General features: G+C 36.9%; 2 protein-coding genes across 6 annotated transcripts in view; one reads left to right on the top strand and one right to left on the bottom strand.

The window, feature by feature from the left end:
- Window positions 1-6,665, bottom strand: part of npm2a (nucleophosmin/nucleoplasmin, 2a) — a 182,907-nt gene extending 176,242 nt beyond the window's left edge. The window contains exon 1 of the mRNA XM_017468323.3: window positions 6,656-6,665. The gene's annotated coding sequence lies outside the window, so the exon portion shown is untranslated. The remainder of the gene's footprint in view (window positions 1-6,655) is intronic.
- vps13a (vacuolar protein sorting 13 homolog A) overlaps window positions 1-17,717 on the top strand; it is a 47,166-nt gene extending 29,449 nt beyond the window's left edge. For 3 of the 5 annotated variants that reach the window (XM_017467992.3, XM_017467996.3, XM_053680131.1), the window contains exons 48-72: window positions 27-131; window positions 348-494; window positions 824-955; window positions 1,742-1,875; window positions 3,795-3,869; window positions 5,022-5,151; window positions 5,512-5,741; window positions 6,599-6,752; window positions 7,138-7,284; window positions 7,399-7,480; window positions 7,573-7,642; window positions 7,730-7,844; window positions 7,991-8,104; window positions 8,692-8,837; window positions 10,150-10,231; window positions 10,322-10,435; window positions 10,525-10,600; window positions 10,715-10,878; window positions 11,506-11,551; window positions 11,639-11,762; window positions 12,811-12,925; window positions 15,365-15,450; window positions 15,565-15,688; window positions 16,139-16,213; window positions 16,612-17,717. In XM_017467992.3, the coding sequence (XP_017323481.1) occupies window positions 27-131; window positions 348-494; window positions 824-955; window positions 1,742-1,875; window positions 3,795-3,869; window positions 5,022-5,151; window positions 5,512-5,741; window positions 6,599-6,752; window positions 7,138-7,284; window positions 7,399-7,480; window positions 7,573-7,642; window positions 7,730-7,844; window positions 7,991-8,104; window positions 8,692-8,837; window positions 10,150-10,231; window positions 10,322-10,435; window positions 10,525-10,600; window positions 10,715-10,878; window positions 11,506-11,551; window positions 11,639-11,762; window positions 12,811-12,925; window positions 15,365-15,450; window positions 15,565-15,688; window positions 16,139-16,213; window positions 16,612-16,659 (2,835 nt within the window). In that variant the 3' untranslated portion in view covers window positions 16,660-17,717. The remainder of the gene's footprint in view (window positions 1-26; window positions 132-347; window positions 495-823; window positions 956-1,741; window positions 1,876-3,794; window positions 3,870-5,021; window positions 5,152-5,511; window positions 5,742-6,598; window positions 6,753-7,137; window positions 7,285-7,398; window positions 7,481-7,572; window positions 7,643-7,729; window positions 7,845-7,990; window positions 8,105-8,691; window positions 8,838-10,149; window positions 10,232-10,321; window positions 10,436-10,524; window positions 10,601-10,714; window positions 10,879-11,505; window positions 11,552-11,638; window positions 11,763-12,810; window positions 12,926-15,364; window positions 15,451-15,564; window positions 15,689-16,138; window positions 16,214-16,611) is intronic. The other 2 variants (XM_053680132.1, XM_017467999.3) reach the window with 1 other exon arrangement.
- The last annotated feature ends 1,110 nt before the right edge of the window (window positions 17,718-18,827 follow it).

The raw sequence follows: 18,827 nt of genomic DNA on the forward strand, positions 1-18,827 counted from the left end.
AAACCAATCTCTCTTTCTTTCCCTAGGTCCGCTTGATGATTTCAGACAGCGAGCTGTCAGACGACTTCTCGATAGACACAGTCGGTAGTTATGGTGACGTCAAATGTAAAGGAAGGGCCAAAGATTACCTAGTGAGTAATTATTTTAAATAGTGGACATGGATCACATTATCTAATATCTGAAGTTCCAGTAGTGTCTGGCAAACTGAAGATGCTTGAGTTTGTTTTTGGATGAGAGTAGAGGCTTTTTTCTTGAAACTGTAATGTATGTAATTACGTAATGTGTAATGTCTTTGTGCCACATACATCAGTACAGTACACTAATGCAAACTTGCTGATTGCTTTTAGGTGGGGGTGAAGATTGACACTAGCAGTTTCAGTCTGACACGCCTGGTGACGTTCCTGCCCTTCTACATGCTTGTGAACAAAACGAAGCATGTAATCCGAGTGTGCGAAGAGGGACAGGATGATTGGACTGAGGCAAAACCTGGAGAGGTCAGCATTCATTCATTAGATTGATAATTCATTAGAAATGTTTCCCATTCAGTTATATATATATATATATATATATATATATATATATATATATATATATGTATATGTGTATATGTGTATATGTATGTAATTTATTTACAGGTTTTACATTTCTAATGGCCCGAGATCCATATGAAATTCTGCTATTTCCAACCTGTATTTACTCCAGTAGATAGTTTGGTTCCATCTCAAACTGATTACTATTCACTAAATATGTGTCTCGAAACATTTGACCGGTAGTGTAGCTATAATTGGAAATTGATTTTTAATAGAAAACAATTCTTTCACAGACCGCCACTCCATTTTGGCCAGAGAGGGATTCAAAGAAGCTCAGAGTGAAGGTGGACGGCTGTCAGTCGACTGCTCAAGCCATCGCCTTCCATAAACCCGAGAACTGCCTCCTATTGCACCTTGACAACACCGTGAGTTTATTTTTAAAAATATATATATATATATATATAAGTATTTATGCATTAATTTTTATGGATGCACAAAAATTGGTAGCACCTGGTTGATTGGTAGCACCTGTCATTCCCTAGGGGTTGGTTCAAATACCACTGGTACAAATACCAGGTTCAATTACATTTTATTGTTGGTGTGACATTTAATTTGACTCTCTGAGTTATCTTTTGTTTATTTTATCCATCAATGCGACACTTGAACTTGTCTACCACTCATAGGTTTTTGCAAATTATCATTTCATTTGTAAATAAATTTAAAATAAATCCATCAATGAACGATCGTCAGCTCAGCTAACATGATATTTGTGAATGCATGTGAATAACCAAGTTGATTAATTTTAAAACATCTCATTTGAATATGTTTTGATACATTTAACAAAAAATATATAATATCATTTAAACAATTTTAAAACTTTGCTACGGACCCCCTGCGATTACATCACTGACCACTAGGCGTCCGCGGAAACGCCGCACTAGACGGTGGAGTACATAATGCATAGTGCAAGTGTATAGTACGTGATTTGGGACACAACTATAGTATTTAACTTCCGAAGCGTGTTTTCAGAACAGAAGTAACGTAATAAGTAAACGTACCACGCGCAGACCAACTAATCGATAATGAGATTTGGTGACAATGATTTTCATAATCGATTATTATCGATTTATATATATATACACTCTTAAACACACATTCATAGAAAATCACGCCCAGTAATGTAAGTTGTGCTTTCTCCCTTTGGGTTCCAGCTGGGTGGTATCATTGTCGACGTGAACTTGACTGAGCATTCGGCTGTAATCCAGTTCTCTGATTACCACGATGGCGCAGCTCCTTTTCTTATCATCAACCACACCAAGGAAAACACACTGGAGTTCCACCAGAGGTGAGGGATGAAACTGATCCAGGGCTAAACATACCTTGAGATGGAGAAATCTCTTTTTTACCCCTCGTTGAAAGATAGTAATAGCTTCTATTTTTTAATAAGGATGCGTCAAAACCATTTTTTTTTTTTTTTCCTGAACGAATACAAGTACATGTTTTTATTGATATCGATAGATACTGATACAAAAACGAGTAACCTGCTTACTAGTATCACTCAATCAGGGTCACCGTAGAAGCTTTTTATTTAGCTCTGTTTGTTTCTCCACTCTATATAGTAACTATAGGACGAACATATACGATTAGGCTACTAGGTTCATTCTTTTTAACATAGCTAGTTGATTTTAAATGAAGCACATTAGCTGGCTAAGTTAGTCACCTCGGTACGAGTAGAGTTACAAGTTCATTTCACTTTGGAAAAATTTTTCCTTACAGCTGTAAGTAAGGTACGTTTTTGAATTTGTTGCCTTGTCAGTAACTGATATTAGCTGATCATCAAGAACAGTGTACTGGGAAAGAGCTGGTATTTCACCCACATGGTGTTGACAGGTTGTTGTTTTTTTGTTTGTTTTTTTCTCTCGCCTAGTCAGCATTTGCTGCAGTGTCGTTTTTTTTTTTTTTTTTTCATGTACTGCTGTCAGGAAGGATAAAAAACCCTTGCTGAGTTTTTGCTATTGGAGGTGTTTAATCAGGTTACATGAGCACTACCGGTGAAAACTTTGGAGACAGAAATGTTTCGCATGATCTTAAAAACCTTTTGATTTGAAGCTGTATGATTAAATGTTTGAAATCGGTGTCGTAGACAAAAAATATAATTGTTGATTATAATTGTTGAACATTTCCATTTCTTTCATTAGAAAACTAATTTAAATATATAGATAAAAATGAATATTTTTTTTAAATGGATGATGATAAGCGTCTGGCGTAAGTGGGAACTCCTTTAATACTGTTTTAAAAGCATCTCAGGGAGATTCCTCGAGAAATCGGTCGAGAAACTGCCAAGAATACATTTCTGGAAATTCTAGGAAAAAAGGGCGTCGACTTTGAAGAAGCTAAAATATTAAATTATTTTGGATTTATTTTGGATTTTTTTATCACAACATAATTCCCATCATTCAATTAGTGTTTTTCCAGAGTTTTGATGACTTTATTATTATTATTATTATTATTATTATTATTATTATTATTATTATAAAATGTGTGGGTAAAAATTAAATAAAGAATGAGTGTGTCTAAACTTTTGACTGGTAGTTATATAAAGGTGCTGAAGTTTCCTCCTCTTGATTTTTATTTATTTATTTATTTTTGCAGAGAACAATCTGCTTTACTTTGATTGGCATCATAAATAGTGAAATAAACCCAGATCATGCTTTCTGTTCATCAGCAAGAAAGCACTAAGCTTGCGTGTTATTCTTCCATATGGTATCGGAGCGTTTCTTTTGGAGTGTGAGTAATGAAGGCACTGTGTCTGACTGATACCAGTATCGCTATCGCTGCATCCCTGTTTTCTAACATCTCGTCTTATGTTCTGAACACACTTTCTTTTCACTATTGTATGTCGCTTCCTAACCATTATATTCCCTACTATTTACAGAGTCACGAGTCTAACCGGTAGAGTCTGCTCACCCAAAATGAGTGATTACTACAGTAACAATACTGAGCATTGTCTTACTGATTTAATGATGTAGTCACACACAGCTCTTCAGTGGAAAGACGTCTAATGAAACCCCGACACACAATAATGCTTCACTTTGTTCTTTCCTGAAACGAACAACTCAGTTTGATGTGCTTTTGTTTGTGTAGTTGACTTTTTTTTGTTTGCTAGTCATTGTTTGTTTGTGTTTGTTTTTCAGGTGAATTAACTGTTTATGTTGACCATGGTAATTTTTTGTTGTTGTTGTTGTCCTTTTGCTACATATTCAGCTGCAAGGAGCGTAGACCCTCTACTTGGGTTCCAGATGGAACCTTTGCTTTGGGGGAGGACAGACAGTCCAGCTGGTATACAAAAACATATTTACATTGCAACAATACAATTTTTTTTATATTTTCTTCTCTTTTTTTCCATTGAGAGAGTTATGGAGTGCTTTTATGTTTCTTAGTTATACAGACATGTATATAGTCAGATAATAATTTGTATTCATGTTTATATGTTTATATATCGATATAGATCTAGAGATATAGATATGGTATAATTAGTATTACATTATTTGCTTCTGCTTTGCTTCCCCTTTGCAGCTTTTGGATGGATGCTGTTGCTGCGGAATAAATGATCTGGTTCTGTGATCTTTCATTTCATCATTTCATCATTTCTATTACAGCATGTCTTTCTCTCTGTCCTCAATAGATTTCCGCTCCAAAATGAAAACTGTGATTGACTGGCTTAGGTTCTGTCGCTTCTTGATCCTTGGATAGATGCAAAATGTCACCCTTCTGTTTTCTGAGATCGTTTATGCCCTCCGATGCATTTGGGCTGGGCGATATGACGATGATGATAATAATAATCATGGTATCATCATAAATTTTTTCAAGAGGATGGTGGAAAACACTTGACTCACTGACATGTGTCTGACTGGATGTTAAATGTATTTCTATTCATTCTTGAAACTTCCCGTTAAATAATTCGTTTTTCTAGACATTAAATACGAAGTAAAGCATGGCAGGCTATGCTGTGGTATGAAAATAATTAATGACAGGGTGGGCTGATATGCTGCCCCATGTGAAGTGGAGTAACACCCCGGTTTTTATAAATGCAGCATCACTAATTTGTTGCCACTTTGTTCGCGATCCAAAGTATCACAGTATGATCATTTTGCCATATCGTCCACCCCTTCTGTGTATACAGCATGTCTTTCTCTCTCTTTAAACTGCAAGTTGAACAGCTTCTTTTCTGTCGTCTTAAGTAAGACTGGATCGTGTGGAGTATGCTGTTATACTCAGACCTTCTCTCTTAGACTGATCTTACTCTGTGCTGGATGATTTTTTTTCCTTAGGCTGCATAGTGGCCTCTTTGCCAAATGCAAATAAACTCCAGCAAGGCAGAAATGGCATTCACCAGACTCCAAGACACTGCATTATACTTTGTGAAGAGAACTGGTATTGTGTTTGGCGGTGTGTGATGATTCTGACTTGCTGCTTGTCTCACTCTGTTAGCTCTCAGAAGCTGGAGATGGACGAGCTGGGTCCAGGCCGGGCTGTCTACTACACATGGGCCGAGCCCACAGGTTCTCGAGTTCTCCGATGGAGCTGGGGACCCTACAGTGGTGAGCTAAAGAATGAGCAGGTGAGGATCCAGAGGAGCCAACACCTGAATCTGGACCTACTGACTAGAGGGAACAAAGTACAGAAAATATTTAGTATACTTATGGGTAAAAAAAAAAATTACAGCTTAATTAAGAGTGGAGATAGCAAGTCAAAATTATGCTTGAGTAACAGATGGAAAGTGTTCGCACATAATGTACTTAAATGTGCTAATATCAAGTAATGAATAATGTCTCGATTTACATAAACACCGGGGGGGGGGGGGGGGGGGATTTCCTTCATTAGCAGGAAAACAAACAAAAGTTCAGCCAAAAATGTACTAGAGCTAAACAACAAAGTTGAAAAATATTTACGTAGCCTTTGTCGTGATGCGTGTGTGTAGGACCTGCTGATGGACATGAACGATGAGGGAAAGCTGTACGTCATCTCGTTTTATGAGGGCCTTCAGCGGGTGGCGTTGTTCACCACAGAGAGGCGTGTCTACAAGCTGCTGTGTGAGAGCGAGAGGGTGGAGTTAGCCGAACAGGAAATTAGCCTCTCGCTGCAGGATATGGGCATCTCACTGGTTAACAACAGCACCAGCCAGGAGGTGGCCTACATCGGTATCACCAGGTAGTTTACAGTTAGGCTCCAGGCTACAGAACGCACACAAAATGGTTAAAAAAAAAAAAAACTACTACTATGCAATATACACCTTATCCCAAAAGTCTCCATACATAGGGGGACAACGTTTACCAGCACCATGTCGGTATGTCATTTCAATACATTCTTCTTTTGTCAAAGGCATTCTTGAAGGCTATCTGAAATACATATATACATATCTATATATACATACATACATATATATATACATACATACATACATATACATATATAAATAAGTAATAAATATGTGGGAGGTTGTTAAGTGTTTTTATTGCCATTTCAGTTTACGTTGCATGCAATAGATGTCTCTAAAAAAACTTACACACCAGTTCTTTAAGAGACATGTACATTGAGATTCAGAGTCTCTGCTGAGTCGATAATTATTAAACATGTACAGTATTATCTCTCTCTCTCTCTCTCTCTCTCTCTCTCTCTATATATATATATATATATATATATATATATATATATATATATATATATATATATATATTTACACATACACACATATATATATATTTACACATACACACACACACATATATATATATATATATATATATATATATATATATATATATATATAATGTGTATATATATATATATGTGTGTGTGTGTGTGTATATATATGTATGTATATATATGTGTGTGTGTGTGTGTGTGTGTGTGTGTGTGTTTATTTATTTTTTCATTTGCACCATTCAAATGAAAAGGATGACATAGGAAAATATCTTACGTTTTATATCTTATGTTTCATACAATATTGCACAACATAGTGAATAAATCCGACTTTATAAGTAGGCCTTGTCCGTGTATGCCTGTAGCTCTGACGTGGTGTGGGAGACCAAGCCGAAGAAGAAGAGACGCTGGAAGGTTATGAGCGGGAAAGACGCCGAGATGTTAGAGCAGCACTACAAAGCTTATATAGAGAGCAACCCATTGGATCACAGCATCGTAGACCTGGAGAACGGCTACCAGGTTACAAATCACACAGATTTCACCTAACCACACTGTCATCAGAAAAAAGGACTGTGTCCTGCATGTGAAGTGAAAGACTGATATTGCACCTGTGCATAAAAAAACTGGCAGCTGGGATATGAGGACATTTTCAAATCTACATGATGCATATCATGTAGTTCATTGTAGCCATGCATTTATTTTTTTTTTTTTTTATGGCAAAGGTGTTGCTAGTCCATTTAAAGTACTTTATTTGGCATTAAAATTAATTATTGACCTCAAGTTGATTATAATATCTCTAAATATTTCTATTTTCTGTCTTTGGCTATTTTATACTCACTGTATCTCTCACACACACACTCTGTGCATCTATGTCTTTCTCTCTCTCTGTCTCTCGCTCTCTCAGGTGAGTCTGACTCCGAACGGTTTGGAAATGAGGATACTGCAGCCTTACGACGCACCTCTCCGAAGGAACTTTCTTCCAGCCGTGAAGATCGAGTACAGCGTCTCGGCCAGACAGAAAGCGTACCGCGTGCAGATTAACAGGGTTCAGGTTCGTCTATCGCACACAAACTCATAGTATACCCATCATAGCATACTCACTTGCACACTTGGCTAATTTGTTAACGCGAATAGGTGGGAAAAAAATATTTTTGTGTGTGTGCAGATCCAGAATCAGCTTCCTGGAGCCATTTTCCCATTTGTGTTCTACCCTGTCAAACCTCCCAAATCAGTCAGAATGGACTCGGGTCAGCAACCTAACATTCACAACATACAAAACCATTAAGCTTATCGAGGCACTGCTGGATCAATCAAATAAAATGTCGTTTTTCTTTTAAAGAGGCAAAACCGTTCACTGACCTCAGCCTCATCACGAGAGCAGCAGGACACTCGGACATCCTACGCATCAAGTATATTTCTTTATTTCTTTGTGCCTGTATTTCCGACGTGTCCGTGCCATTGTACAGTATGTAACGAATGTTGTATGTTGTCCACAGGTATTTTAAGGTTTTGATTCAGGAAATGGACCTACGTTTGGACCTAGGCTTCCTGTACGCCATTTTGGATCTGTTTACTGCTGAGAACGCTGCCACCGTCACGTCGGAACAGGAGGTAATATAAACACACGCTGTTACCACACACGTGTCTCTGATTTGGTCAATGTTCCGGAGAGTTAATAAAAGTGTTTTATTGAATGAATTACAATGGAATATTAGGTATAAGACTTTGAGTCATACTGTTTACTCTTCCTCTCTGAGGTGGAGCTGTTTGAGAAGGACATTGAGTATTTAAAGACAGGACTGAACCAAGTGTCCGCGACAGACACGTCCCCCACCAGCCTTTACGAGTACTTCCACATCTCTCCCATTAAGGTTTGGCACCTAGCATTTGTCTGTGTTTTTCGATTATGTCGTATTGTACTTCTACATTATGAGTTTTTTAATCACTGCAAAAAATAAACCAAGTTGTGTCCTAATTCAATAGATTACAAAAAAAAAAAAACATTGCTGTGGTATGAAGTGCTATCATAGGTCCACATCATACCGCTCTGTCGTTAATTATTAAATTTATTCCTTACATAATGACTTACTGTGTGTTGGGGAACATCATTAAAAACAAAACTAGAGCAGAACATGGCTATTACAGTATTTAAGTGGATTCTGGCTCACCTTAGCAATGTAAAAACATTAAAGTTCCTGATAAAGTTATCAATAATTAATAAAGGGATACAAATTAGCCTTGTTTTATGCTATACAAGCGCTACGTCTGTTCAGATTGCATTCGAATTTTCATTACTTTTCATTGCATTTCTTAGCCACGCTATGTAGAGAGCATTTCTGGTTTTATGGTATTACATCAAATTCTCCAATTGGCGAGAGGAGAAGTCTCAATCGGCTGAACGGTTTTTGCTTCCACGGTTATGGCCGAGTTACGATGATGGCGTGTTTGGTTTCCTCAGCTCCATCTGAGCTTCTCTCTGAGTTCTGGCGGTGAGGACGGGAACAAGGAGAAGAGGGAGACTGAGGTGATTCCTGTGCAGTCCCTTAACCTGCTGCTAAAGAGTATCGGAGCAACGCTGACCGACGTCCAGGACGTCGTCTTCAAGTAATCACTTTCACGCTCCGTTCTTCTTCATGACAGCAAACACACTCTGGATTATAGCATGCCGTGAGGTCATGAAGTTAGGATTAAATTCAGGGATCTGAAAATCTCATTGGAAAATTCGAGTTAGTATTAAACACATGGCATGCAAGGGTTATTGCGTCGTAACACATAAAAGCCAATCGTGTTGCAGTATGCAAACACAGGATATGTAATACCAGTAGCAACTCCAAACCTTTTTTTTTTTTTAAAGTTGGGACGCTGTGTAAAATGTAAATAAAAACAGAATGCAGTGATTTGCAAATCTCATTAATTCATAAGTTATTCAAAATAGAACATAGAAAACATATCAAATGTTTAAACAGAGAAAATGCACCGATAATTTTGGTAGGTAATTTTGAATTTCATGGCCGCTACACGTCTCAAAAAACTTGGGACAGGGCAGCAAAAGGCTGGAAAAGTAAGTGTTAGTAAAAAAGAAACAGCTGGAGGTTAATTGGGAACAGGTCAGTAAGATGATTGGGTATAAAAAAGAGTATCTAAGAGAGGCAGAGTCTTTCAGAAGTAAAGATTGGCAGAGGTTCACCAATCTGCGAAAAACTGCGTCTACAATTTGTAGAGCAATTTCTGAATAACATTGCTCAACATCAAATTGCAAAGACTACGAATATCTCGTCATATACAGTACATAATATCATCAAAATATTCAGAGAATCTGGAGAAATCTCTGTGCACAAGGGACAAGGGTGAAAATCATATAATAGAAACGTTGTATAGTTGTATATCATGCATTAGGTGAATACATTTGTATACCAGAGGCGAGCGATATAAAGAACAGCCAGTGTGTGTGTGTGTGTGTGTGTTTTTTTTTTTACAATACCACACTCTTGTCCTGCTGTGGTGGCTGTGGTTCAGACTTACTTATTTTCTTTCACACTTGCCTGACTCCTTAACAACACTTCCTACTGACAGTGTGGTTAGATGTGAATTTCACACATGGTCACGCTACCAGACACCATGGATTTTGTGTTGTGTTGACAATGCTGCCCTCTAGTGGACGTTAAGAAAGCAGACTATCTGTATTGAATAATATTAAATATTGCAATACGTTGTATAAGCGATTAGCGTGCCTAGCTGACTTTTAAACCCTTTCATTAATTTATTTTAGACACATGATTGAGTAACTACAGTGAAAGTAATGTGTGAAACAAAATGTATGTAATCTGGAAATGCTGATGGATCTCAGGACTTTAAGGATAAGAGAACATTGTGTGTGTGTGTGTGTGTGTGTGTGTGTGTGTGTGTGTTATTCCAGGCTGGCGTTCTTTGAGCTGACTTTCCAGTTCCGTACCACACAGCAGCTCCAGTGGGAAGTCATCCGTCATTACTCCAAACAGGTCACCTTTAACCATTTTTCACCTCCTTCCTACCACATTGCCAACACATTATCACGTGCACTTATAAGCTGGTTTGTTTGTGTCCTCCAGGCTATCAAGCAAATGTACGTACTGGTGCTGGGGTTAGACGTCCTTGGAAACCCCTTCGGTCTGATCCGGGGTTTGTCAGAGGGAGTTGAGGCCTTCTTTTATGAGCCATATCAGGTAAGGATTTACCCTTTAATATTCCAATTGGCGGAGATTACTTTTTAAAAATTAATTTATAAACATTTCTTTGTGTTGGTGTTCCTCAGGGAGCGATTCAGGGTCCGGAGGAGTTCATGGAGGGTATGGCTTTGGGTATGAAGGCTCTGGTTGGAGGTGCAGTAGGTAAGAGGTTGTATTTATTTATTTATTTAGTTATTTATGTTTACACATAGACAAAATGTCTTCTCGGGAGTCAGTTATTCCTCAGAGTTGTTTTGTTCATGCTCTGTGTCTCAGGGGGTTTAGCCGGAGCAGCGTCTCGCATCACGGGTGCGATGGCTAAAGGCGTGGCTGCCATGACGATGGATGAGGAGTATCAGCAGAAAAGGAGAGAGGCCATGAACAAGCAGCCGAGCGGTTTGAAAGAGGGTCTGACGAGAGGAGGGAAAGGACTCGTCTCTGTGCGTAACACCTGAAAATAAAATAAGGAAGGGACGAAACAGAAAAGAACATGCGGATATTGGAAAATAATCCACAACAGAGAAGTGTAATGCAGCAGAGTTACACCTGGCACCTGGAAGTTGATTCTTTTCCAATAAAAACATGTCCTGAAGTGTTTTATTTACTCTTATACCACAGCAGTTTGCAGATGATTATATATTTTTTTAAGTTTTACTGAACCATGTATACTTTTTTTTTTAATCTGTTTAGGGTTACATTTCACAAAATAAGTTAGTTGCTGTTATAACTTAAATTCTAACTGCTATTAACAGTTGCTCCAATATCAGGCTCATTTTTTTTTTCTTTTCTTTTCTTTTCTTTCCAGAAATGTTTGAGTGAATCATATCCAGTGAAAACTGTATTGTTTTCTCACTGATGTAGATTTTTATGTCTTTGGCCTTTGACTGTTTATGTAATCATAGTATTAATGTTGATATCCAACCAGGCATCAATCTTTAATCATAATGATGTCCAGATCTTTTCTTCTTCTACTTCTTCTTCTTCTTCTTCTTTTTTTTTTTTTAAATTCAAAAGGGCTTTTATTAGCGCTGTGGCTGAGTAACGCTCTGGTCCCTGTTCCCATTTAGGGTTTTGTGAGCGGTATTACAGGCATCGTTACTAAACCTATCAAAGGTAAGTTAATGTGTAAGACAATGTGTCTTTGTATTTCAGTCAAGTGAAATTCTACATGGATAAATGTGTGTGTGTGTGTGTGTGCAGGTGCTCAGAAGGAGGGAGCAGCAGGTTTCTTTAAGGGTGTAGGCAAAGGTCTTGTAGGAGCCGTGGCCCGACCAACAGGGGGCATCATTGACATGGCGAGCAGCACCTTCCAGGGCATCAAGAGGTGTGTGTGTGCGTGTTTTTTTTTGTTTGTTTGTTTAGTTTTTTTTCTGCTAGACATGGATATATTTTAAATGGGGGGGGGCATTTATATGCATGAGCTCACAGACACCCGTGAATGGCTAGTGTCACTGAAATTGATAGGGTTTGAGAGAGTATGCCACTCCTCCCGGGCAACGGATGGCTGTGGCATCATTGGGAATTCGAACTCCCGATTTCCGATGATGTTTCCGATCAGGTGAACGCTTTTCTTTTGCCCCACTCAGGACCCCCTGGACAATATTTTTACTAGTGAGGGAGCAAATGAAAATTCAGCCAACATTGGCATTAAAACCAGTTTAAATTTTTTTTTTTTTTTTTTTTCGGATTATTATTGAGTAGAGTCAGACAAATATGGCTCTCGTGTGCACCCTCAGACTTTTAAAGGAATACTTCAGTTGCATTGAATTAAAGGGTAGTACAAGACCCGTTGCCATAATGTTTTGACACAGATTGACCACATTAGGGGTAAGGCGAAGGAATGTTATTTTTGGATAAATTGTGTCTAATTATGCAGAAGCACGAATATAAAAGAAACGCCGTCTTGTCAAAGTGGCCCAGAAATCAAAATCGGCGTTTCAGAGTTTGTTGTACCTGCCCCTTTACACCCCTTACTGACACCAATATGAAAGTATATGTGGAGATAGTATTGTTTTAAATTATAAATTCCATCAACGATTCAACCTGTACTAGTCATATGTTCAACCAAATAGATGCTCTCTAGAATGTTCTGTCACAGCTTGTTAGCAGAAATTCTCCACAACTGAAAAAATGGCTCTCTTCAACTCTATAGTTAGCTAGTTTGCTAAGCTTCATAAGTAAGTACAAGTACATAAGCGCTTTTCATAATTATCATAGGGCTGAAATTTCTACAGCGTTAGATTTTAGTTTGTTGTTGTAATTAACATTAAAGCAATTTCCAGTCCTTTTTTTTTTTTGCTGAATATTTATCTCTAATATTTAATTAATTACAATAGATTTAATTATATATGCACTGTGATCTGTGTATTCAGAGCGGCAGAAACATCTCAGGATGTGGAGAGTTTGCGACCGCCGCGATTCATTCACGAGGACGGCGTCATCAGACCGTATAAAGAGAGAGAGGGCATCGGCAGCCAGATGTTACAGGTGACACGTTCACTTCCTACCTACTGTACATGTAAAAACGGTGCGTCCCACACACAGGGTGTGTTCAAGATCTGAACTGTCAGACAAAACCTGATTGCTTAAATATTTACTTAAACGTTAATGTTTTATTATTTTAACATTTAATATTTCTTCATCATTTCAATATATACTGTAAGTATATTTGTATTGAATATATTGGTTTGACATTGATCTTGAAAGCACCCTTTACTGCTTTGCTTTGCTGAGATATTGTCTTTGCTGAGTTTTAGCTTTTTTTTAAATAGTATTTATTTATTTATTTATTTATTTATTTATTTATGTAAGTCTCCTAGATGAGGTAAGGATGAATGCAGGATATTAGGATTACGTTAACATATAAGTGTTTAAAATGATTGGATTTTATAGATTTCTTTTTTTTCATTATAAATGAATTTGAAATTTTTTTTTCTATAATCGAGAATTTCTTCATTTTGAAATAATTTCTCCAAAATAAAGAACTGAAAGTGACCGATAATTATATAGTTAATAGTTCGAGTTTTGCCTTTCTGGTTATTAAACGACTTCATTTTGCAAATTCATTGCTAGTACTTGAGATTAGAGGTCGACCGATTGATCGATTAATTGCCATTGTTAACCGATTGCTAGAACTATCCCGGTTGAGTCCGTTGCGAGCAGCTGAGAAGGGTCCACTGTCGGCATACAGCACGAGAGCGGCCTCTAGAGGCCAAATTTTGTTGTGTTATTTGAAGTGTTTTTTCATTTGACGTGTTCTGTTTTGGTTCAGTTTGGATGTATATCTTATTTATTTGAATATTTATTAATAGTTAGTTAATAATTAATATATATTAATATATATATATTTATTTCATTTTAAAAAGTACAGTACATTTTCATTGTAAAGTCAGTACTGTTTCTTTTTGTAATGAAGCTGAGAAATATTTAAGTGTTGTGTAAAAACTATCGTTCCATTAATCGGTTATCAGCAGGTACGGCCAAACTTAGTTATCGGTATCGGTAAAATCCACTATCGGTCGACCTCTACTTGAGAGTTAGTGCAGCTGGTGATGCGCTTCAATTTGATATTTGGTATTTGATGTCTAATGAACCGATCATTATTTCTCCTGTAGTTTAATCTGTGATTTATGCGTAGAAGTATTCGTTTTACATAAGAAGCTGACCTGACTGTAGCTTTCCTCTCTCTTGTCGTGTTCGCAGAAAAGAGTGGCCCTCTCTGCATGGAATAGCACTGACAGTGATGAGGATGAGAATCAGGACAGCTAGTAAAGTTGTGTTATTAGGCCTGTTAGACAGTCACGCAGGCCGTACAAGTGCCATTAATAATCTAATATAGTGATATATTCTTTATAGTGAACTAGATGGTACATTTATGGTCTATATATGATGTATTATTATTCATTTTATTTTTTTAAATATTATTTGTAGTTTTACTGCATTTAAGATTAAGATTTTATCCTGATGTTTATATATATATATATATATATATATATATATATATATATATATATATATATAATCCATCTATTCCTCCTGACCTTCCTCCCTTTTCTGAAATAAAATCACTTCAAAATTCATGTCTCGTCATTTTCCCATGCTGATATCATCAACATTCCTCATTGTAAAATTCGTGCTGCTAATATTTTTCCCTTGAAGTGTGGGACATTTCTCCTGTACACCAAAGGCAGTCAGTTCACCAAGACAAGTTTGATGTCTTTAATTTTCCACTGGAGCTACTATATAGAAATGTACCTAACAAATATATAACATCCAGTTTAGCTTCAGATAAACTGCATGTCCACATTGTCACACACTCCTCTCAGTTTTCGTTTCAGTGTAACCAGAGCTAGATGATGATGATGATGATGATTGTCATCCAAATCTCTTGTAGCACCATTTTGCTTTCTAACCTCCTACCTGAACATGACTCTTGTGCTGAGTGAAACCAAAATGTAACCAGGAAGAAAGTGATTCGAGCTTTCGAATGGCCTTTCTATGACACTGTTTTATTATAAATTATTTCCATATAAGTGCTGAAAATCTCAACACGGGTCTGAGACGAGTGTGTGAACCGACCCTGTTTGAAAAGGCGATCATGTCTTTTTTTTCCCCTTTTTTTTATTTTTTATTTTTTTGACTGTAGGAACTTTTATTTGCTGGTTTGTGTTTTAAATGTTGATAATGAACGCAGATTCATTATGTGACCCCTTTACGTGCATGTTTTGTAAGTGTTTCGTTCTGCATTGTTTGTGTGACATCACACCGTCGTTTACATTCCTCTGCTCTCCACTCCACTTAATCAGTGATCAACACCATGCCTAGTCAATATGTGTTTGGATCGAATGTGTGTGGATTTCTGACATTTCTGTGCTGGACTTGTGGTCATTTACTTCATGTGTAACCACTTTCCTCCTTATATTGTAGAAAATTGAAAATGGACGGTTTGCGAAGTACAGATACTTCGCTCATGCCAGGGTGAACGAGTCAGATTTCCTGATGATCACCAAAAGGTTTGAATAAGTCCATAAATTAAAGCACCTACATCGCTATTGTACTTATTTATTTGTTTATTTTAAAATGTATCATTCTAGTTGTATGTCATCCACCACCTCCTCTATCTGCAGGGGCATATTTTTTGTTACCAAGGGCACGTTTGGGCAGTTGACGTGCGAGTGGCAGTATCTGTTTGATGAGTTCACCAAAGATCCCACGATTGTAGAAGACAGAAGACTGCGCATTGAGGCAAAGGTACAGCAGGCCTTCACCCCCTTTCACCAGGACCATGTGGTGTAATTACTGAAGTAATAACGATGATTATTTATCATAATGCTTCAGCCTATTGAGAAAATGAGCTTTATTGTACTTCAGCAATGTTATATTACAAAGCTATATTCATTTAATTTCTTTTAAGTGCTTTTAAAACGCACACACGATGAATGAATTAATGAACTGAAGTCAGGGAACATTTTGTTAGCCAAAAATAATAAAACAAAACACAGTCCAAGTCCTCATTAGCATACAACCTTGTCTTTAGGGAATAAATGATCTCTACACAAGCACGATCAGGCATGATCACAGTTTATGAGAATATGTTCTTTTATTTAATTATCAAATGATTAAAGTTACTAAATTTGAAAATTATTTTTTTTTAAAAAATGTTGTGTCCCCCCCCCCCCCCCCCCCCCCCCCCCCCCAAAGGAAAGGGTGAAGTCTGTGTTTCATGCCAAAGAGTTTGGGAAGATTATCAACTTCAAGACTCCAGAAATAGCCAAGGTATGATAACAGTTCTGCTCATAAACACACATCCAGCTGAGAGTTCATCAGCTGCATCAGTGAAGAGAAATAAATGGCGAAAGGGGGGAAAAAAGAAACACTGAACACACACTAAATCCAAGCTAGGATTCAAGGAGCTACGTTTTAACACTTAAACATCATTGATTTCTTTCCTGGCTATAAATGAGATCCATTAACGCGTTGTTTCGCGCTGGCACTTCATGTTACCGTTTCGACTCGCTGAACTACAGCCAGATTCATTTTATTTTTTTATAGAGTGCTTGGTTCAATCCTCAGTGTGATGTGAAGCTGGACATTTTCAATGGGCTGTGACGCTTCAACTTTGTGTAACACTCAATCTAATTTTTTATTTATTTTTTTTGCTTTATTTTCCACAGTGGGTTCTGACCAAGCTTCAGGATGCCAGGGAAAGCCTTCAGAAATAAGCTGTGTGTCTGGAAGCCTTAAGAAAAGCTGACACACTCACTCACTCTCTCTCTCTCTCTCTCTCTCTCTCTCTCTCACACACACACACACACAAACACACACATGTACAGAGAGACTCCCTTATCCTTAGTGTGTGCCTTCACTTATATGCAAAACTACAAAACACAACACTTTATAGGCTGTGCATCTGTCACTGAGAAAAGACTGAAGAGCTACCATCCATTATAGCGACTGTTTAAAAAAAAAAAAAAAAAAAAAACAAAGACAAAAAGTGTGTGTTCTTGTTTACAGCTTCATTTTTGTCACTGCCTTGTGTGGCTCATTCACGTGTATCACTTTGTATATTGACATAACAGAAGTATGTAATGCCAAAAGCCAATCTGGAAAGCATGCGTGGAATTGCAGGAACATTTTTTTTTTTTTTTAACGTTTTGCTCATCGATTGCATCATCTACAATAGAAAAAATTCTACTCACTGAACTCAGTGTTGCATTCCATCGCTGCGTGATTAAATACTAATCATTTATCTTACGGTTTGTGCATTTTGTCAGAAATCACAGCTGCTTGTTGCTCCGTTAAGGCACATAGTTTTTATTCGTTGAATGGATAAATAACGACCAATATATTTATGTATTTTATCAATTTGTTAAGTAAAAAGCCTAACATATCAGCACGTCAGTCCTCTACAGACGAGTTTATTTTTGTACTCGTGGCTTTTGCATGAAGCCTTTCCTTTGGCCATGAGTGTGTATAATGAACTGTTTACAGCTTCTCCACAGTATTGTACTGTAAATATTCGATGGCTTTGGTACACACTGTACGTACTGTTGATTTCGTTCTCAGCCTTTCTATGCAGCTTGTGCTGATGTACTACTGTTCCACTTCTGTACCTTTAACGCCGAACACAACTCTGAAACGTAATATGCAATAAGAACTCTTATTACCCTTTCAGTGGCGCTAATGTACGATTTGTTTAAGTATCTGTTCGATTATTACAACGGCGTCCTGTCGTATTTTTAAATTGGGTATTCACAATAAAGAAATGTATTTTGAGCAATTATGCTGAATTGTAAATGCAACCTTTTTTTTTTTTTTTTTTTTTTTTTTTATAAACTGTTTAAAAGAGCAGGAGTCCATTCCAGAACGGTGGCTAAAATTAAATATTTAAATATATATATATATATATATATATATATATATATATATATATATATATATATATATATATATATATATATATATATCAAATTTTATTTTTACTGGGAAATAGATATATAATATTTATGTAAAATTAATAATTAAAATTTTAAATAGATAAAATTATATAGCAGATTTGTAAGTTAAAAGAAGGCAAACATTTTTTTATTTTATTTATTTCCTTCTACAAAAAAAGACTATTAAGACTACTACATTAATGTCAGAAATCATACTGTATACTCACAATTGACTTTATTTGTATTGTCAATTTGCTATTATCGAGTTCTGCAATGAATAAAATTGTGCCCATGTCTTGGTTAATCTGCGCTCTCGTTTAAGCCACACTGTGAGATCGTCCACTTGATTTTGCCGTAACGAGAAATTTTTACGTTAAAATCTCGCTGCTATGACGCTCGTTTAAAAGGCACCAATAAGAGGATGGCGTAGGATTTCACAAAACAGCTACAAGTATGGTAGTAGCGCTGGCAACACAATATCCTTACTACCTCAAGTCTGTTTTGAAGAATGTTTGTTTACTCAAACTCATTTTCTGGACACTCCCAGATCGCGCTGATCTGATGACGTAAGCAGAGTGAGACGTAAGACGTTTTCTTTAATCATAGGTCTACCGGTAGAGGATCTTCATGAGGTAGTCTGAGATGGGAAACATTGTTATTACGCAGTGCGTTATATAAAATTCAGTCAAGATTTGGTTGACATCGAGTCGTACAGTGTTAACAATTTAAAATCTTGTAAGCCGGTTCGAGTCCGAGCGTTGTATCGTGGATTATTTTCTGTATACAAGAGCAAGACCAAAAAGTGTGGGTACAACTGTATTTATTCTAAAATTCCAAATAGAATTGTAGGGGGGGTGAAAGGCATATGGTGCAAGCATTACGATTTCATAACCGGGATTTTTATTTATTTATTTATTTATTTATTTTATCTCTTCACAGCATGAAAATAAATT

The sequence above is a fragment of the Ictalurus punctatus genome, chromosome 5, assembly GCF_001660625.3.
Source record: "Ictalurus punctatus breed USDA103 chromosome 5, Coco_2.0, whole genome shotgun sequence".
Lineage (NCBI taxonomy): Eukaryota > Metazoa > Chordata > Actinopteri > Siluriformes > Ictaluridae > Ictalurus > Ictalurus punctatus.